This window comes from Spermophilus citellus (assembly GCF_964194105.1).
Source record: "Spermophilus citellus genome assembly, chromosome: 7".
Classification (NCBI taxonomy): Eukaryota; Metazoa; Chordata; class Mammalia; order Rodentia; family Sciuridae; genus Spermophilus; species Spermophilus citellus.
The window spans coordinates 155861809-155884312 of NC_138188.1; the positions used below are offsets into that span (position 1 = coordinate 155861809).

General features: G+C 36.7%; 1 protein-coding gene across 1 annotated transcript in view; it reads left to right on the forward strand.

Annotated features, from left to right (window-relative positions):
• MRPS6 (mitochondrial ribosomal protein S6) overlaps positions 1 to 22504 on the forward strand; it is a 65935-nt gene that overhangs the window by 27813 nt on the left and 15618 nt on the right. Inside the window, exon 2 of the mRNA XM_081300878.1 lies at positions 21561 to 21700. Coding sequence (XP_081157004.1) covers positions 21561 to 21700 — 140 coding nt within the window. The remainder of the gene's footprint in view (positions 1 to 21560; positions 21701 to 22504) is intronic.

Here is a 22504-nt window from a genome sequence, read left to right on the forward strand (position 1 = left end):
CTTTAAAAAATGTGAAATTGATGTCATTTGTGTTTCTTTCTCAACTCCTTTGGTTGGTGGTTTTGGGGTAGGTACCTACCTCATGTATTTGGTAACCAATAACCATAACTTTGACAACCTTTTACTTAAAAATGAACAGAAAGGGTTTGGTGTGTTTGTATCATTACTAATCTCATGTGCTATACTCTGTAAGTGGAGTATCATACATGATCTGTGGCTGTTGTTGAATTAAAACCAGTAACCTTAATTGAATTTAATTACTTGGGCTGGCAGCATGTTTGAAGACAGGTGTGCTGGGAAAAGTGACTAGCTTGAAGAACAAATCAGGATAATATGTATTGGTCCCAGATTTCTAGTACAGGAAAGTGGTTTTGCTGTCCTCCAAAAAGGAGAAAAGCACTATGCCATATAGCCTGTAATAAATGAAGCCCTCCCAAGCACTTCAAGACAGTTTATGTTTAGTGAACTCTGCTGATAAGGGAAGTCACATACATCATAGTGATTTTTTTTTTTTTTTTTTTTTGCAACAGTACAAGTTGATAGTAGATATCCACAACCTAATTATATTTTGGTGAATTTACACTATTCCTTAGTGCTTCTGGATAAAGAAGTATTTAGTTATCAGTGTGGCCTGTACTTCTATAAGTTCATTAGCAATTTACTTTTTTGGTATGATAATTAGAAATTGAAATTAGGCTTATTGCTATTAGTGAAATCCCCTCTTGTCAAAGGCCATTACATAGTATTTCATAGTATAACAACTCTTGAAATTGATGTGTTTGGATTAGTGCCTTCTGGTTACCAGTATTGACTCTGTTAGTTTTCACCTTTCCTTTTCTTATAGAAAATTCTTCTTTAGTACTACTCCTTCAGTTTTAGTGTAACTAGTAAAGAGCATTAAAAAAAAAAAAAACCAAAAAAAACCCTCTCATATTTACATTTCATGCAAGTTTTAGGTTCAGGGAAACAAGTTAGCTGGACATTTGTGTTGCTGCTTAATGTTATTTGTCTTTATTTGCTTTTATATCCATAACTGAAAATTTAAAGTTATATAATTCTTTCGGTTTTATCATTAATCCATTATAGGTTCCATAAGTAAATCTGAGAACATGTGACAACAGTTCATATTCTATGATAGAGAAAAAACTAAAAGTCCATAGAAAGCACAAAATCATGTTAAAGTATAATGCGTGTCTCCACACGTAGAAAGCACAAGACTGATAGTGTTCTCTTTAACCCACAAGTGCCAGTCCTGGAACCCATCAAGTATTTGTTGTGATGAGGACCACATATTGATAGCCCGGGACAATGAGGCATCTGTTATAGGTGGGCCCTGAGAAGAAATTCAAAATAATAATCTGGGTAAGTTTGTACTGCTTTGGAAGAGGGAGAGAATATCAGGGTACTGTGATTATATTGGGGTGTTTCTAGCAAAATTGGGGTCTTTGGGTTCAATCCCAAGTTCTGAAACTAAAGAAATAGGGACAGAGTTTTGGTGTGTAGAACAGGTAACAGCCTTCTGGTTTGAGCTGTAGAGCCATTGGAATTTTTAAAATCTTGAGGAAATATTACCTCTCATGAACAAAAATGCTCTAAACCCTGGAGAAGTTAACATTTTAATAGGGCAAATACTACTTTAGTTTTTATGTAAGTTTGTGAGAGATGAAGTGACCTTTTATTTTCTTCACATGCTTGACTTTGCTTCATTTTAACTGAGGAGAATTTGATCCAAGAGTTCCAAGCATCAAACTAAGTCTAAGACAGATTTGCCAAATGAACTACTTTGCTTTTCATAATGGTACCCATAGTCTGAATGAGTCTTTCACCTGTCCCATTGTTTTCCTCAAGACCAGATTAGAGGAAATCTGTGAATGTACGCATGAAAGATGAAATGATGTTCTACTTCACAGTTGGCTTTATCTTGCTCCAACTTAATGCATTTCCCAATAGTCCCTGTTTGCCAAGAATGAATAAATAGTTTTATCTTGAATTTTGCCCATGTCAAGATACAACTCTCAGAATAGGAGTGACCGATTACCTTGTTCCGTCTCTCTCCTCTGTTTTGTGTATTTATCTTCTTAGAGAAAAGCTTGTTTAGAATGTAGCTGATATAGACTATTGTGACATGTTTTGGAAGAGTTAACCTGAACACTGGAGGGAGAGATTCCTACCTCCAGCTAAAAGCCAGGCAGGTGTATACCTACATTTCTTTAGAATGTAAAACGTTAGGCTTGAGCTCTGAAGGAAAAGGAGTGCCAGAAGAACAGGAAACTGGAAAGGTTCGAGGACGGTACTTGGCTTAGCTGTATGTAATAATGCAAAACAGTTATAACCTGTTAGTTCTATAGATTGTGTATCCTATACCTTTAAATTTAAACTAGTTTGTAAAAACTTTATGAAAGGATGCTTTTGAAAAAACTTTCAGCAGAAATATCTTTCATTTATAATTCCATGGAAGACTGCTTTAATTAGCCTAGGTGAAAAGTAGTCCTAGTGGTGTAAATATGTATAATTAGAATTGCCTAATTTCACTGTGAGATCTCAGACTTTTAAGTGGCAAACGGATCAACAAATCTTGCTCATGGAGTTTTCTGTGGGGTTGTTAAAATGCAAAAGCTTTATTTTTTTTAATAATGACATATTACTTTAGTGTCAGATAATGGTATGGAATCTGTTCCCCTGCTTTCCCCTGCCATTATTGCTTCAGTTTATAGATTGCCAGCAGAGCTCATAAATAGAGCAGGGGTTTGCCCATTCTGATTGGACATCCCATGTTCTGTCCAGACTGTGTCGGCAATTATGATATGAACTATGTTAGGCTTCTCAGTGCTTTTTTTTTCTTTTTTGATAAGATGGATATCAAAAATAGTTGCTGTGCAAAAGTTAGTAGTCTTCTTCAAGAAGAAAACCAATTCCTTTTCTAATAATATCCTGTGAAATTGCTTCATTCATTCCTTTGTTTTTAAGCCAAATGTCAGCAGAATACTGCTGCTTTTATCTAGTAATTTTGATATGTAAGTATTAATGCATTTTTAAAAGATATTTGCATTGAAAAATGCTTCTCCCAGTGTCCTGCCTATTATGCTTTGTTCACATTTTCTGTAAGAGACCTGGGGAGTGTGTATTGTGTACATGTATCATTTTAGTCAGGTATTGTAGGTCAAATGTAATTATAAGTGAAGTTGATGAACATTCATTTTGAGTGAGTCTTTGATTGTAAACTTAATTTCCAATTTGCCCTTCATTGTTCACAGCTTTTTTGTCTTAAAGTTTGGCTAACTGGGTCTGTTCCATTGTGCAATGTTTTAAGAAAATAGAATTTAGTATAAATCAGGTTACTTCCATATTGAAAGGAAAACAATTGAAACTGTAGATTTAAAATTGTTAACCATTCCTGACAATTCTAACCTGACTATCCCACTGTATACAATCTGATTTTTTTAAATTGTAGACATATATGATCTTGGTTTAATGTATTTTAAAAAGTGTTATTGTTGTTTAAAAATGAAAAAAAAATGAAGCAAATCTGCTAAAAGAGCTGTCAGTTTTCATTACTGACTCTGTAAAATACACTGTTCTTTGTGTACTGTGTGTTATTTTGCCAGCTGCTGCATTAGCCTTCAGAAGTATTTGGAAGATGAACTACATTTCTTGCAAAAGTACATTCCTTTCTGTGGTATTTTGTCCTGTAACTGAAGTGTAGTAATTATTTTATGGAATTGTTAGCACTTCTGTACCAACTTTGAATAAAATGAAAAATTTACATTGTTTTTGAGTGAGTATTTTCAGTATGAATACATCAAACCCCCCTCACCCATTGACAGCGTGTTATGTCTCAAAAGTTGAAGAGGTTGTGGCTCAATTTCTTATTGTCTTGGCTTATAAGTGGTTTACAGTGAATTTGCCCCTATAGGTTATTGTCACTTTTATCCTTTATAAACACTGATGTACAAGTATTGGCTGAGAATAGAATTACATATAAAACATGGATTAAGTAAAACTATTCTTCCACTTCTAGTTTTGAAATAATTTCAAGTTATAAGAAAGTTGTAAGAATGAAGAATTTAGGAATTCTCTTATCCAAATTCACTAGTAAATATTGCCACATTTGCTTTGCCATTCTTATACATTTTCCAGAACTTTTGAAAGAACCATTTGCAGACATAATTCCCCCTTCATAAGTTCTTTGGGGTATATTTTTTGAGACAAAGGCAGTTACTTGTAATTGTTATCAAAATCTGGAAGGCAAAAGTGATTTTTAATCAAAGACTAGACTATTCAGATATTTCTAGTTCCAGTATGGTTGATTTAGGAACATCTCCTCCTCCCTCCCCTTTGGTGCTGGAGATCCAACTGAAGGCCTTGCACATGCTAGTTAAGAACTCTTATCACTGAGCTTACATCCCCAACCTGGGAACTTGTAGTCCATGGCAGTTGGCTCTATGTTGCTTGTTTCCTTTCATCTAGAATAGTTCCTTGGCCTTTGTCTTTCTTGGTATTGATGTTTTTAAAGTGTATAGGCTAGTCATTTGTGAATGTCTCTCGAGTTGGATTTATTTGCTTCCTCACAATTAGATTGAGACTACATTTGTGGTAGGAGTATGATGTAATTGATGTGTCCTCAAAACTTCACACTGGGGACATGTGATGTCATGTCCCATTGTTCACATTAACTTTGATACTTGATTAAGGTGTTGTCTATCAGGTTTCTCCACTGTGAAACTGCTATTTTCCCCCTTGGTAATAAGTAATTTGTGGGAAAATTATGTGGGGGCATTAAAAAGCAATCTATTCCTCATCAAACTTGAACTATCTAGTTAGTATGGCTGTATAATTCTTGCCTAAGTTATACTGATGGTATAAAATGGCTATTTTTCTTTTTTCTTTGGTCATACTGAACTCAAGAGCTTCTCTTTTGCCTGAGTACTTGTCAGTATGAATTCCTCAATTATTTTATTCAATGGGTTATAATGGATTATAATCATTTTGTTCAAATGTTTGCACAGTTAGCAAATGAGACTTTTCAGGGCAGTTTTGTGTTCTTTGTGACATTTTTCCATCAGTGTACTTCTTATTTTTCAGCACAACAAGCAGTGAAGGCTCATCTTGTCCTTTCCTTGCCCTAGTCAGAGAGGCCTTTAGTAGGGAATGGTCTGGATATGCTCACTGCCACAGGGATGTCATGGCTGCTCTCTCCGTGTATGGAGCCAGGAAGTTCATATACATGAGCTACTGATGACTGAAGCTCTAGCTAGCACCAGAGGTTTCTTTTTAGCTTTTCCTCATTCTGTGTTCATATTTTCTCCAACTTTGATATTAACATTCCCTCCCACCCCCAATCCTATAACTCGTTGCCATTAATGTTTTTTGTTTTAGAATGTCTAATAATGTTTGGCCAAATATGGAATTCTATACTGGAAAGCATTTTCAAAATACATAGACTAGAAGCTAGAAAAATATTGAAATTGTAAACATAAGACTGTATTTTTCTAGCTTCTAGTCTTTACGTTTCGAATTTTGTAATAATATGCCTAAATGAAAGTTTTTTTTAATTGGCCTTAGTGGTCTCTTAAAATATGGCAGTTCAGTTCTGGGCTAATTGTTCTGTTTTCTCCTTTTTGGAACCATTTTTATTTACTTCTTGGACCTTCTAGACTGGTACTTTGTTTTGTTAATTTTTTTTATATTTGTTTTTTAGTTGTAGTTATTTATTTTTATGAGTTGCTGAGGATTGAACCCAGGGTCGCACACAAGCTAGGCAAGTGCTCTACTGCTGAGCCACAACTCCAGCCCTGTTTTGTTAAATCTTTTAATTTTCATTTCTTTGTGCTCTTTCTAGGAGAGTTTATAAGCTATCTTTAAACAATTTCTATCAGGTTTTTAATTTTAAGCTCCTTTGTTTCCTTAATCTTTATTGCTTCTTGTTCTTGTTTAATAGATGTGGTATCTTATCATATCTGAAGACACTGGAGTTTTTTTCCTCCTGCATTATTTATTCCAAGACCATTTTTTGTTTGTGTTGGTCTTTTGTACTGGGCTTTCCTCAGATGTGTGCTGATCCTTGGTTGTCTGCTTATATTTAATAAGGCGAATTTAAAATGCTCTGAATGTGTCGATGGAGCTTATCAACTTCAATAGTTGGCTTTCCATGGTCTTGTGGTTTGTAGGGTCTTTCATTATCTTTAGAATGGGTCAAATTCTCCAAAGGAAGTTGTTGATTAGTTTTAAACTGAAGGGTAAAAATCCATTTTTTTCTGTGAGTCAGTGGGGAAAGAACAGAGGGGTCTTGGCAGTCACTATGCTGTGTTTTTCCTTAATCCCTTTTTGGTATAGCACTCTGACTTTATGGCTGTACCAGTGGTCTCCAGTCCAGAGAATAAACTTCCAAGTATGCATCTAGGGATCCTATTGCCCTCTCAACTTTCAGCCAATTCTGAGTAGTTTAGTCCCACACTTCTGCTTTCAAAGGTGCTCAGATCAATTCCCAGATATTCGAGGAATTCTATGTTGTATATGTGGTTAATTCTTAGTTTTCTCCACTATTGCTTGTTTTTGGGTGGTGGGGAGGTAGGTACCCGGTATTGAACTTAAGGGCACTTGGCCACTGAGACATATTCCTAGCCCTGTTTTGTATTATATTTAAACCAGGGTTTTACGGAATTGCTTAAAACTTCGTTTTTGCTGAGAATGGCTTTGAACTTTTGATTCTCCTGTCTCAGCCTCCCGAGCCACTGGGATTACAGGTGTGTACCACCTCACCGGCTCTCTTTCCCACATTCTTGTAGGGCTGTTTCTTTAAACATGATATATATATAGTGGGATATTATGTTGTACACCTGGAATATTTTTTTTTTCACTTTTACCTCAATAAAGCTGATAAATGATCTCTTTATGGTAGTTTTGGTAGGTTCTCTAGAGGGGCATCATTAGATGCTTGAGTTCAGTACTACAGCTTGTCTGGAAGTCCTGGTGTCCACTCTTGAATTAGCCTTTGAAAGTTGAAATTTCAGAACTTACTGCCCATTTCTGCCCTCCTTGAAACAACATTTTGACTACCAGTTAAGTTAGAGTGCTAAAGTTCTGCTTTTCTCTTTAAGTGCAAAACTGTAAAGACTGTTTGCATATCAAAAAGGCCTTAGAAGCTGTATAATTGATTATTTTGTGCAATGCATGAATATCACTTTTAAATACTCAATTCATAACTGACACAGATGTAGTGCATTGATTATTTTTTGTAGTTCTTAATTTCTCCAAATTTACTGTGAACCCTGAATTCCTGTCTTTTGGGTAAATGTAGGGCCAGATTCCTGCATGCTCATTTTTGTTACCTGATCCATCCTTAATCAGTTTTTATGTTTATTTCTGTTAAAAGTCAGCATTTGTAGCATACATTATTGATTTCTTTGCATTGAGCTCAAGGCCAACAGCCCTGCAATGCATGTTTGAATAAAGCTTGCTTATCTCCTGAAGCCACATCACAGCCTTGTGCTTAGGAACACTAGACCGCACTTTAGCACTACAATTGGGTGTTGTGAATAGTGAAATCACCAACGAAAGCACACAAATGCAAAAATCGTAGCACTGCAAAGATTGTGCAAAGGATATTTGTTTATGGTATGAGAGAACTGAAACTAGAATGCTGCCTTACTTGTCCCTACCTGGGGCTATGTGCAACAGATGCTACTCTGCATGTGTGCATGCATACAGTTGGCTGCAAAAGTGCTAGGAATATGGATTTGGAGGTTACAAATAAGTTCTAATAGGTAAATTGGCAAACATGGATTACACAATAATAAGAATCAATTGTAATTGTGAAGCAAGTGCATGTAATTGTTATCCACATAAAATAGAATTAATTATTAGTGCTGCTGCCCAAGAACACTCATTTTTTCCCAGAGAGTTCCAATTTTAAGGAGTTTTCTTGTTGATGCTTTATCTCTGGCTTTTGATCCCAAGTTTTGCTGCAGAAGTGTCATCTTTTCCTTCCTTTATTTGAAATAAATGTATTCATAGTATTTAAAATCAGTCTTACTGTTCTTCCTTCTTTGGGATGTTATCTTATTCATTTCCTGGTGCTGTAACAAAATAATTTAGACAGTAATTTATACAAAGTAGAGATTGATTTAGCTAATGATTTTGGAGGCTGGGATGTCCAAGAGCATGGTGCCAGCATCTGCCCTATGTCTCCAATCTGGTGAGGGCCTTCTTGCTGTATCAGGACATGGCAGAAGGCATCACATGGCAAGATAGAGCCAAGGTAGCCAGAGAGCACTCTTACATATCAAAGCCACTCTGATGGTAATCCATTTACCTCCCAAAGGCTCTCCAAATATTAGCATGAGTTTAATGATTAAGTTTCCAACACATGGAATTTGTAGGACACATTCAAATCATAGTGTGTAGCACAGGATATAGATTTCAGATCCTTACCATCTTGGTCTTCTTTTTTTTCCCTAGACAACTTTGAGGCAGTTGGTCCTTTTTCACTTGAAGTCTCCAAGTTAAATTCAATACTCTAAGTAGACACTGCTAACGTTAGGTTGTGGAAATGAGAAATCAGAACAACAAAATGAAGACTGCCATTCCCTTAGGTTTGCTCCCTTTCCAGTTCCCATTTGAAATCTCATACTCTATGTCAGACCCCCTATTGGGTCCTATAATGGCCTCAGGATTGCTGCCTCAGTTCCCAGAAGTTTTCATAACTCTTCAGAATCTGGGTTTTATTACTATAACATTCCCTATACACTCTAGGAGTTGAGTGTTATTGAGTTTTTAATTTTGTCCTGAGAATTTTAGAAATTTATAAGCACCATTAAGTGTGACAGACTGTAGTTTTGTTTTCATCTTTCACTTTGTTTATTCTTCGGTCCTTTACTCCACATCTGTTTCAACTAATAGGCTGTGCATTAGCTTTATTATACATCTGTCTTTTAAAAGAAAAGTTTTTCTCTTTGCAATGAAGATTTTATATTTTATGACTTTATTTTGTATTTCCTTCCCTTTCATTTGGATTAAACACAATTACCAACATATTTCTTAGTTTTTTTTTTTTTTTTTTTTTTTTTTGGTAGGGGTCCATCCCCAGGGTACTGTATTACTGAGCCACATCCCTAGTCTTTTTTCTTTTTTTTTTTTTTAAATTCCCAGTCTTTTATCTTTTGAGACAGGGTCTTGCTAAGTTGCTGAGGCTAACCTCAAATTTGCCATCCTCCTGCATCTCTGTGATTATAGGCATGATTATAGGCATGCACCAAGCCCAGTTCATTTCTCAACTCTTTCACTTGAAATTTTCATCAGAATTTATTGAACACATACTGTGTGCCAGGGTCTTTGCATTTCTGTCATCTTGTAAAGAGTAAGATGCAACCTTAAGAAGTTTTGTGTAGGGAAACGAATAGACTCCATAATTATATTTGCAAGATATGTATAGAATGAGAGATAGCTAGGTGATTACAAGTACTTCTATGAAGTAGGTGAATCTCAATGAATGTTTTTATTCCTATAATTCTTTAGTGCTTTTGCACCCTTCCACTTCCCTATTAACGGCTTTTTCCCTATCACTTGAATTTAAGCACTGCCACAGTGGCTTAGTTGGTGGACCCACTGTGGGGCCATTGTTCAGCATGGCATGCCAATCTAACTCTTGCCAGAACCTTTCTGATTCTGTCAGTACATTTTTTTTTTTAAAGAGAGAGAATTTTTTTTTTAATATTTATTTTTTAGTTTTCGGTGGACAACATCTTTCTTTGTATGTGGTGCTGAGGATCAAACCCAGGCCGCACGCATGCCAGGCGAGCACGCTACCGCTTGAGCCACATCCCCAGACCCTCTGTCAGTACATATTTTAAAAACTCTTGACCCAGTTATCTAACTGATGTTTTTGTTAAGCCTTGTCCTGGCATTTAGAAGATTCACAGGACCTCAGTAGAATTTCCTTATAAATGTGTCCAAATCTCTGATTGAGTCTTTATTTCCCCTGGCATTCCTTTTGAAAGAAAGGAATCAGTATTGTCCCCTCCCTTCTGCTTGTGAAGAGGCTGAAATCCGAAGTGAAGGAAGGAGACTGGATTGTGGATGAAGGAGAGCAATCAATAAGAAAGGTAGCTCAGTAGTGTCTACCTGATTCCTACTCTGCTGACCAGCTCACAAGCTTTGGCATTTCATTTACTTTCTGCCATAGTAACCAGGCCTCCTGCCAATCTTCCCGTTTCTCATATTCTTTTATTAATCTGTAAGTGCTTTTGGAAAGCAGGTGGGAAGGACAGAGATGGACCCTGTAAGAGGGTTGTGGACTTCAGAATGTCCTCAGAGCAGCAAGCATGAGTGCCTTAATTTTGGCATTGTTTCTAGCCAATGAAATGGTATTTTCAACCAGTAGTCACCCATTGAGTTTGCCATTTGTCCACTTCACCTTCAGGGAGAACTGCAGTATTCCTTAAGTTAGATTTGGAAGCGATCATTGCTTAAAATCCTTTTTAAAGTTTAGTTAAGCCAGATTCGTACATCTTTGGAATGATGAGACCAGCCAGGTCCTATTAAGAATATAATTCTGTGGGCTGGGGTTGTAGCTCAGTGGTAGAGCGCTCGCCTAGCATGTGTGAGACCCTGGGCTCAATCCTCAGCACCACATCTACAACTAAAAAATTTTTTTTTTAAAGTATAATTTTATATGTGCACCTGAGGAGCTTTAACTTGTCTTTTTTTGGGGGGAAGGGTACTGGGACTGAACTCTGGGCACTCAACCACTGAGCCACATCCCCAAACCTGTCTTTTTGTATTTTATTTAGAGACAGGGCCTCATGGAGTTGCTTAGTGTCTCGCTTTTGCTGAGACTGCCTTTAAACTCAAAATCCTCCTGCCTCAGGCTCCCAAGCTACTGGGATTACAGGCATGCACCACTGCACCTGGTTTAACAAGTCTTAATGCCAAGAATTTTTGAATTCTCAGGACAGTTCTATATAAGTGTAAAATGTAACTTCAGATGGTGCAGAATATTTAAAAGCATTCATGTTTGTAAGGTTCCCAGCTGATTGCAGCATGTGCTGAGGAATTCCGTTGTGACTTTGGCTTTTGCCTTTGACTTAATTGTGAAAGAAATGATTGGTTTTATGCAAGTGAGCCCAAAGCTTGTCCTTAAATGATATCCAAATGATGTGCTTTGGCTCGAGACTCCAGAAACCGTATTGTGGTTGAACTACATAAATTAATGCTAAGTCTAGGCAAATAACAGGCAACTAGTAAATTCATACAAGGTTTGATTTCATGTAATCATGACTTCTTGTTCTGTGTGGTAGCTCTTTAAATTATTCATTTTTAGCATTTTAGTGCCAATGCTGATTGGCTCAGCATGGGCTTGCTGCATGGGCCCCCTGGATGGGAAAGTCTGGTTTATGATATTTTACTGGCCTTGTAGATAAAGTTACTTTATCTACCTTCTATATTTGCAAGTTCAGCCAAGCATTACCTCACTATGAAAAACTATGACTATTTTATTTTTGTCCCTTAGTGTAATAGAACATTAATCTGCTTAACTCAGATCAGCTGCTGGACTAGTAATCAGATTGTTGCTCTTTTTTTTCTTTTTTTAAAAAAATTCAGTTCTTTTATTTTCATCATACACCCCAAAGAATGAATTTTCATGTTGTATTTCCCAGGTCTCCAGAATCTTATTCCTAGCTGCATGGCCCTAGAATGGGCAAGCTCCTCCTTTTTTCCTTATCACCTTGGATTCATTGGCCACTGTAGTGCCAGAGCCAGACTATGCCTGGTCCTGTTACATACTTTGTTTTGCTTGGATTCTAGAGTCAGTGATTTCTGAGCTCCTGACTTTGAGATTCCAGTTTTCCTGATTTCCCAAGAAACAGAGTAAGAAGTTGTAGCAACTGATGTTGCTAGAGGTACCAGTGTGCAAGGCTCTATGGATGTGGAGTCAATGAATTCTAAATGTTTAGGTGTAGATCTGGGACTTACAAGAATTCACAAAATATTTTATCTTTAAAAAATTAAAGGAAAGTAAATTTGCCCCCAGAGGAATAAGGTTCTAGTGTAGCCATGTGGAAAATGGTATGGCGTTTCCTCAAAAAAATGACAGCTAACTACCATATGATACCAAAATATACTTCGCTAAGAAAAACTATTGAGTTTTTATGGGTATATATACTCATTTCTGAGTATATATCCCAATGGGGGAAAAAACAACAACAGGATATTAAAGAGACACCTGCTGTTATATGTTTATTGCAGTAAAGGTGGATAGTAGAGGCTGGGAATTTCAGGGAGATTGTGGGGGCAGGGGTGATAAAGAGAAGCTGGTAATCAGGTACAAAAATAAAATTATATATAGGAGGCTCAAGTTCTAGAGTTTTATAGCACAGTGTGGTTCAAGTTAATAATAATTTATTTTATATTTCAAAATAGCTAGAAGAATGGATATTGAATGTTCCCAACATGAAGAAATGATAAATCTTTGAGATGATGGATATGTTAATTATCCTGATCTGATCATTATACAGTGTATATATGTATTGAAATATACTAAAACTCAAAAAACTGACACAAAATTGTATATTAGTGGAATCCCATGAGTACATACAGTCTATAAGTGTATATAATTATTATGTATTGAAGTTTTTTGACAAGTTTTGTTTCTAAAACACCCTTTTGATGCTCATTATAAATCGGGTAATAGCCCAAAGTGTTACAAAAGAAAAGACTTCTTGTTTACTACCCAGGAAAGAGTAATGACATTTGGGTGGTTCCATGCCACTTTTCCATCTATGTGTGTATATAGTGCTTTCTTTTTAGGAAGAAAATGTGGCTGTATATTCTACATGCTTGTTTTTCTTATTAAAATGTTTTTATGGAACATACAAGTTTCAATGTATTGATTTTTAATGGCTACATAAAAACAATTTGCTTGTTCAATAAATGAAAATAATTCATTGAATCCGTCTTATTAATGAACAACTAGATTTCTATGTATTCACTGTCCTCATAACTTTTGGTGAACATTTTTATAGCAAAAACCTTGTATATGGATATAATAGTTGGTTAAATTCTTAGACGTGGTAGGGTTGAAAGTATAAACATGCTGTCCAGAAAGTTTATTTTTATCAGCATTATAGGTGAGTGAGTGAAGAAACTGAAGTCTTAAACTATTGCCTTTTTACGCAATAGTTTAACTTCTACATATACCAAATTCGGTACCCACATCAATTCTACCCCAAGTATAAATTCTGTCAGTCGTCTTTCTGTACTCCTATCCCAGTGTTAGCCAGACCTGCTTGGAGAATACCCTAACTGGCCCTCTTTGCACCTCTCAAAAGGGCATTCATTTTTTAGGGCCTTCTCTAATCAACAGTCAGAAGTAGTTCTTCATCTGAGTTCTTGAAGCAAGGTTGCCTTTTCACTTCAGTCTTGCCTATGTTTCCATTCGCCTTTTATTAGTATTAATACTAATATTAGTATTCTTCATAGACTGTCTTCATGTCTGTATCATATGCTGCTTCACTTATTTTGGAGAAGGGTTTTATAGTAAGCAACTTGGGGAAAGACGCTTTGAGAAGAATGTTTCCAGATAAATAGTTCAGCCACAAAGCAGGTTCAGTATTTGACTGTTCCTGCTTGGCCCATAATGGTAGTTTCATAAGGTTCAATTTACCTTTCTGATACCCACAGAATTTGGTGTGTCCATGAGAGATGATTCAGTTTGCTCCCTTTTGTGCTAGAGGAGAGGAGTGTGTATCTCCTGTAAGACTCACTTGTGCTATACAAGTTATCTTAAAGTAGCTCTTCAATAAAATCTCTTAAGTGTATTTCCCCCATATTGATTACTGAATATGTAATATCATATATTTAGCAATTTTTAGGGTTCTGTAGCCTTAACAAGTAAGTGACCCCTTGTTAAGTCTGGTCTATAAATCTACAGAATTTGGTGTATTTTTGTTTTTGCAGAGCCACATAACAGTGGCTTATAAAATGAGACATGTTTTCACTGCATTACAGTATTTTCCTAGTACACTTTGTGTGTATTGATTCTCGTCTCCTCTTCTTCCCACTGCCCTACTTTTTAGAGCCTGATAAGTCTTTGTTCAGTAGTTACTCTGTATTTATTGTATATGGCCTGTTAACCATGATTCATGGAAAAGTAGTAGAATAATTATGTTTTCAAAAGTGTTTTCTATCTTTGACCTTTGAAATGCCTATAAAAGTTCACTTCCAGTTATTTGGTGCATAATAACCCATTTAGGTAAGTGGTCGTGTTTAAACATGTATTTAGGTGTCTTTATGTTTCTTAGCATTCGTGACTTGTCCTTACGGAATGACATTCTGATTTTAAATAGCTTCTGTGTTTGATAATTTTTTAATCCTTTATTACCTAGAACACAGCAACTGTTGATTTACCAAATTGGGGGACAAGGGGTTCTGGAATCAAAATATGTGATCAAAAGTTTTTGGGGTAACAGTGTCAGTGGAGCTTTGCACACTGCCTAGGCAGGGCTGAAATTTCACACACTTAAGGTTGTTCTTCCAGGGTCTGCTAGTTGCAGAATTACTGCCATTCCCCTGGAGACCTGTTGAACTATATAGAAAGGTTAGTGCTATGGATTTTCTTTTTCAAATTGTTATGAGAATTCTTAGCAGAATTTCCAGGGACAGTCTCTCTATTGAAAAAAAAAAATTAAATTTAAAGGAAATGTTTTAAAGAGATAGGTCTTTAAGGTTCAACAGAGAATGGAAAAGCTTTTGCCTTTACATTTTCATAGGTTTTTATATTTTCTGTCCTGGCTGTACCTGCTCTGGCCCTACAACTCTGTAGGAGGCACTCTGGAAGAGGGCAAGTTGTAGGTATGTGCCCTTAAGTTTTGTGAGTTCCAGGTGTTTTTAATTTCCCAGTGAATGGGGAGAGTGGTATTGTGCTAGTTGGGTGCGCTGGCTCAAAATGAATAGATAAATTTGTTGTTGGCAAGTTTCTTTTCTGGGACATAAGTATATATAATTAGATTAAGCATCAGTCTTTGATCCTTTCATGAATTATTGGTTAAAATAACTTTTTTGAGAGGATTTTGTTTTAAGGCAAGTAAGATGCCGGTCTGTTATCCTTGTCACCTCTTTGCTCTCATCTTTATTATAGAAACTGCCTGTCAGAATTTCTAGAACTGTGATTTTCAACACTTTATCTGAGGACCTTTGGGCTTCCCCAGTACTCTTGGAGGGGATCATTGTGAAAGCAATAGAGTTGACCTTTGAACAACATGAGTTTGAACTTCATAGGTTCATGTATAGGCTTGCTTTCTTTCTTTTTAAATTTGGGTTCATTTGAAAAAACTCAAACGAACCACATATCCTGGAAATATAGGAAAAAGGAAAAGACACATCATAAATACTTAGAAGATGATAGTCTACTTTATCATTGAGTACCATAAAGTACACACAAATTAATTATAAAGAGTTAAAATTTATTAAAATTTATACATGTACATATTTAGATTGTATGTGGACAAATAAAGGTATAGTATTGAATCATAATTGCATAAAAGTAAGTGTAGAACACATTGTAATTCTTTAATAATTTCCTAGCTATCTCTTGTTGATGTTATAGTGAGCTCAGGTATTGCGGGTATCTGCTTAAAACACTGTGTGGATGTAGTTACCACATGAGCAGTTCCTCTGTACCGTTAAAAAGTATCCTGCCGTTTGTCATGTTTTTTGCTGTGTGTAATACATACAACATAAAAGTATGTTAATTGACTCCTGTGTTACCAGTGAGGCTTCTGGTTAACAGCAGGCTATTAGTATTAAGTTTGGGGGTATTCAGAAGTTAGGTTTGGATTTTCAACTTCTGGAGATGGGGTGTCAGCACAACCAAGTGGGTAAAAGAGCAAGCACATTGACATAAATTTGGACAGTGGTACCAGTTTCCACTAGTAGTCCATGTATTCTTCACCACCACACAATTGCAGTTTTCAAAAAAGGCAGTTTCACTAAGGAATGCCCTTTAGAATGATGAATGGTACCAGAATAGAGAGGAATTTAGCCTTGGTAGGGGATTTAGAAGTGATTGGGTTCAACCTCCCACCCACTGCAAATATTGATGAAGGTGGGCATCCAATATCTTATTTGTATCTCAGGTGATGGAGAGCCAATACTTTACATGGCAACCAATTTCATTTTCGTACAGCTGAATTTTTCAGAAATGTGTTCTGCAAAACACAAAGGCTGTTTTTCTGTAAACTTTACCCTTTGATTCTAGTCTACCCTTGAGGTCAAATCAAAAAGCAAATCTCTTTTATATAATAGACCTGCAAATATTTGAAGTTAGCTGTTGGGTTTTCTTTGTCTTTTGTATACTAATGATTATGGTCATTTTAGTAATTGATAATGTAAAAATTGATTTTATTTTTTTCTAGGAGTAATTATTTTAAAAAATACTGTTACGTTAAATTGTCAGGTGATACTTTATCTTACCAGCAAATAATTAGAACAATGTAATTTTTTTTCTTTTTTGATATACATGACAGTAGAATGTATTTTGACATACGTACATGAACTCAACTCATTCCAATTAGGATCCCATTCTTGTGGTTGTGTACATAATGTGGAGTTGCACTGGCCATGTTAAAATATAGTCTTTAAAAATATATATATAGTCTTATCAATTTTGAAATGAAATATTAACTCTGGTCACTGTGGCCATGCAGTAGATCAGTATAACTTCTCTCACCTAACTGAAATGTCTTACACTTTGACTAACAAGGTTCTTCTCCCCATTCCCTACCTCACTTCCCTCAATAAATGGAACAACCGTCCTACTCTTCATGTCTGCATTCTGCTCTTTTAGATTCTGCACATAACTGAAATCATGCTGTAGAACAATGTAACTTTTATCATTTATATTTATATTTGTATGTGTATTTGAACTTGATGTCGAAACATGTGAAATGTTTTATATAGCTATGAACTGCATGATGGCTTTTCATTCAGTGATGGATTGCATATAAGCTAGTGATCTCATAAGATTGTATGACTTAATGATAGCATATGTTTGCATAGTGACCGAATGCATGACTGCATTTAGTTTCACTTCTAGATGAATTCTGGATCTTTTTGAAATATAATATCAGTATTAACAGCATTTTGGTACTACATAAGACAAAGAGGAAAGCACTAGTATTGTAATTTGGCTTCATTATTATGGTCACTACCCTGGCAGTGAGCATTGTATTATAGATAGGAGGAAACTCAGGGGATCCTTGAGAGAAGATGGGAATAAGGAAGCAAGAGATGCTCTTAGGAAGGTACAATTGATACCTTAAATAATTTAACCATCTGTCTATACTTATTCCTTATTGTGGACTCTTAAGACTTTGGAATAAAGTTGTGCACCTGATGAGCAAAGTTAGCAAAAGAATATCGATTGATTACCATAAGTGATGTTAGAAGTAAATGAGAATGACATCAGGAATGCCCGGAAGGGGTTCTTTGGGTGATGAAGATTCAGAAAGGAGGGGCATAAAAAAGAGACTTATCAAATTGTGTATGTCCTCAGGAGGTATTGAGAATTACAACATTATAAATATTGTTTAGGTAAGGCTTGTAGAAACAGGAAAATTGAGAACCACTTATTTGGCAGAGGAGAAAACTGAGGCATGACTTTATCCAAAGTGTTATATAGCTCATTAATCAGTGATCAGGGACTAGATTCTGGTTTTCCTAGTTCTAGTTCATATTCATTATTTATTTTCCACTCAGCCCCCCAAAATTGTTTAATTGGCATATTGGTAGGTTGGGAAAGTCTCAGAGGGTACTGCTTTCAGATGGGTGGGGAAAGCTCATTAAAAAGCATGCATGACTTAGAATAGATGGAATTGAATGGCTCAGAGACCTTGTAACTGAGAATCATGGCCACAAAATCATTTGCTTTCAATGAACCATATACTTTTACAAATTGTGCTAAACAGACCCCCACACACACACCCCCAGCCTAAGTATTTCATTTTATTGGATCTCTAGGCTTCATCAAATTAGGGAGGCTGAATTTGGCAACCTGGGTTGATTAGATTAAGAGCATGGATGGGGTAGTGAGTACAGAATCTGTTCTGAGCCCTGTGGTAAGTTGAAGCTGATGGTGGTCATTCATTAGGTGGTAACCCTGTGTGTTTCTTGATGGTCCATCCTATGGGGAATTCACTTTTTGTACCTCTCAGTCACTTGTGGTTATCTGGTGCATTTTAGGGTGAGTGGATTGAGGCCCTACCAATTTCTTCAATCCATCACAATGTAAAGCAGGGATTATTATATTAGGAATTGGGCCATATGGTCTCTGTATTAACCACAGATCTCCCTTTAAGCACAAAAGCAGCCCTTAGACATTATGCAAATTCATGAGTTGGCCATGTTCCAGTAAAACTATTTGCAAAAATAGGTAGTGATCTGCATCTGGCCCATGGGCCCTGATTTGCTGAGCCTGCTTTATTATAGGAGGGACATGTTGGACTACCCTAATAAACAAGAAATGTTTTTGCTCTTCCTTCAGTCTTTTTAACATTTGGGGTAATTTGAAGTTGCAGTCAAATTAATATAACCATTCAAGTGTTCTTCCAACATGACCTTTACATCCCAAAGTCAAACAGGTGTGTTTTGATATTTTCCTAAATTACATTATTGTTAGCAGCATTTCCCCATTTTGGCGCAGATGTTAAAAAAAATTTATTTTACAAGCTTTTACTTCAGAAGAGGGTACTCCCTATTTCGTGCTGTAAACAATTTGGTTAGATTTTAAACAAGACATGAGATATTGAGATAGTCCTTTTTAATCAAGCAAAACTTAAATTAAAATTTATGATTTAGGTTACTAATCAAAAGACTGTAGGAATCTATAATTTTTTAAATCCATCACCCAATCTTTATTTAGATAGACTGTACATCCACTGTATTATAAGTTAATTGATGCAATGCCAGGTCAAGAAATAGCATTTTTAATGAAATGAAATATTATCCTGTTAATAATGAGGCTTCTGCAGAAATATGAAAATGTCTTTGTGAACTACTGAAATGTGAAAAATCAGTTTTCATGTGATTAGAACTGCATATATTTGATACTATCATAAGGAGCAATTGCCATAGAGTTTTTACATAGTTAATGGGAAGAGATTTTGATCCCTGATGTTATTATTTTCAGGAAAATTCTGTTTTATCATAAGGTTGGTTAAATATATAAACATAATATTTCAGTTGGGATTATTTAAATCAATAGTGGACTACAACATGAAATAAAAGTGAAAATTTTCTAAACTTAAAGCTAATAGTGCATTGATAATGTCTTAGCAGTATTTGTCAGAAAGAAAATGTATCCAATATAGTAGATTTTCCATGGTCACCAGAATGACACTTGTTTTGCAGTTTTCTGATCATTGCAGCCACGGGGGGAAAGCCTTTTCTTCAGTTCCCTCCTGTACTTCAAGATCTCCTTGCTTGTGTTGTTCCCTGAGTTCTGAGAAGTGCCCCTGTTTGCCACGCCTTCCACCTCCCCTGGCTGTTTTCCTTTTCCTTACCACAGGCTCTTCAGTTACTAACTGCCTTGTCATAGCATCTCTTAGAGGCTCAGTTCCAAGTCTGTAAAGCTTCTCAGCTCCTTTTTTACTTTATTTTATTTCTTGGTGAAGGTTAAATATGTAATAATAAAACACTACTAGACCAATGTCAGGCCTGTTGCAGTCAGGTAGTAAATCATGGCTGTCATCGTTGTTGTTATTTAAAAATGCTACATTTAATCTCTTGACTGGTGCATTTGCCATTAACTCCTGTCTTACTCTTATGTGTTTTTTCTCCTGAAACACTTTGCTCAGACTTGCTTGCCCCTTGAGCTCTGGCACTTTCTCCCTGTCATTGCTGTCCCACCTTTGCCTTGGGAACTGCAATCTGCCTTCTGACCACATGTTGCTAAGTGCCCCTGTACTCACCAGGTTGTGGCTCTTACTTTACTCCATTCTCAACCCCACATTGTGGAGGCTGCCTCTTTTCTTAATTTTTTGTGACAAGGCAGGCTCCTGATATTCCTCATAGTTTGACTTTGAGTCCTCTTGTCAGCTTCTAGATGTTTATGCTCTTCAAGGTTCTGTTGTTCATACCCTCTTCTCCCCTCACTGCAGGAGCCATCTCCTCAGGGCTTCCAGTAGCTGGATGCACAGATGACTATAAAACATGCATTTCTAACCCACCTGTATTTTGAACTTAGAATTTCTATCTTTGGGTCAACCCTGGGAGCCACGGACATCTCACACTTTGTGTGTCCTAAACCCAGTTCATTGTTTATTGTCCCCAGCTGGTTTCTCCAGATTTCTGTCAGCTGCTAATGACAGTGCTATTCTCTAGCCACCAGGTTTTGGTGCCCTCTTTTGCCACAGCTTACCCTCCTTCTCCACATTGTACAAGTTGGATTTTTCAGGTTTATTGTGAATTATCTTCCCACATTTTGTTGTTAATGTATATACATATAGAGATGCCTGGAAATACTTCAGATGGTTCAAGTCTTATATCTCTGGGTGATTGGATTTTATATTGGCTGAATTTTATTTTTTATAAAGGCTTTTATTACTTATGTCATCAAATCCAGCCTATTGTCATCTTCTCAGCCCTCCTTGACCTGATCTCATCCTCTGGAACTTGTGGCTCTATCTCAGTGGCCTCATGCTTTCTTGCCCTTATTCCTGTACTTGGTGCCTGGTTTGTTTGTGTGTTCCATCTCCAGTCTTCATTTTCAGGGCTCCTGCCAGGTAAGCTTTCCTTAATGAGGCCCTTCTCCCAACTAAAGGTGTTTCTTCCTTCCATGAGTCCCCTGCTCTCTCTGCTACTCTTTTGTTCTTCTTTCTGATCTTCTTCCATGTGTTTTATTAGATTGTAAGCTCCATGAGGGCGGAGATTGGGAGTTATCCTTCCCTCTTTTGGTTATAGCCTTCTAACATTTCTTTTTTAAAAATAATTTTTTTTTTTTTTTAGTTGTAGATGGACACAGTTTATTTTTATGCCATGCTGAGAATTCAACCCAGTGCTTCACACATTGAGGCAGGTGTTCTACCACTGAGCTCCAGCTCCAGCCCATCTTCTAATATTCCGGGAACTACAGGCTGTAGTTTTGGTAGAATGGTCAACTAAGGTGTTCAGACAACAGGATGCTCTTCTCCTGGAGTTCGAGTCATAAGATACAAGGACTGACCAGTGATTTGTACTGATTGTACCTGGCTCAGGTGTTCTGAAGAAGCCACTCATAAGTTCCTGCCTCCCAGATTCTTGGAGCTGATCTGACCTTGGAACTCTCTGAAGCCTGATTCTCCATATTTTTCCTCTGTGTCTGTGAGCTGTCATATCTTTATAATAAACATCTCCTCTCACACTCTTAAGTTAACCAAAACCAAATTTCTGTTGCTTTAACCCAGAGATCCCTGCCAGTAGAGGTGTTATGATTGGAACTGACTGCACTTAATCGTTCTAGTTCTCATATTGATTGTGATGATTTTTTTTTTATTTCTTTTTAAAAATGAAAACAAACAATCAAAAACCAGCCAGAGACTGCTGCTGCTTTGAAACGGACAATAGAAGCCCTGATGGACAAAGGAGCCATAGTGAGGAACTTGGAAAACCTGGGTGAGCGAGTACTTCCTTATAAGATCTTCGCCCACAATCAGCAGCACAGGAAAGGCGGGTAAGTTTCTTCGCGAAATGCATGGAAAATGTCTTTGATGGACTCATTAGAGAATACTTATCTATCTTAGAAATTATCATAATTTCGCAGTCAAATCCCTCTTTTATTGGGTGTCATTCAGGTTGTATCACAGCAGTGTTATGTTGTAAATAGGATGCGGTTATGCTGGCCCTTGGCAGACTATAATCAGAGCAAAATAGGCCATCCTACACACAGAGGCTTATAAGCTCTCAATTATGGGAGGCTTTTCTTGTCAAACTGAACATCTTTGTCCCTGACATTTTCTTTTAACTTTTGTCTTTAAAACACCTCAGTGAACAGTGTGTGTCCACATACTCAGCACATTCTTTTTGAGTATGTAGGTTGCAGAGAAGCAGATGTGCTTCTTCTGACCAGTATACACCAGCAGAGCTAATCCACAGGAGAAGTATGGTTTTACCCACTCCGATTAATGATCAGTTTTCTATCGTGGCATTTTTTTCTCTCACAGGGTACAGCATCTTCCTCAAACAAGGGTTTGATACTGTGCTAATAACTATCTTTGTAAATAATGTATAGAGGGGGTTTGAAGCTATTTAAGCTTTAGTGGTGTCTTTTTTACATGCAAGGTTTCTGGTTTGGGGGAAGAATCTTCTCATATTTTGTTGGGTTTTGTAGATCAGTATTAGAGAAGATGGAATTAGTCTTTAGCACAGTGGGGCAAGCCGAGGGGCAAAAGATGCCACTCTCCCTCCAGTACTCAGCAGCTCTCTGCGGTGAGCAATTCATGTAGCTTTTCTTTTCCAGCTTCCTTGGGCATGGAAT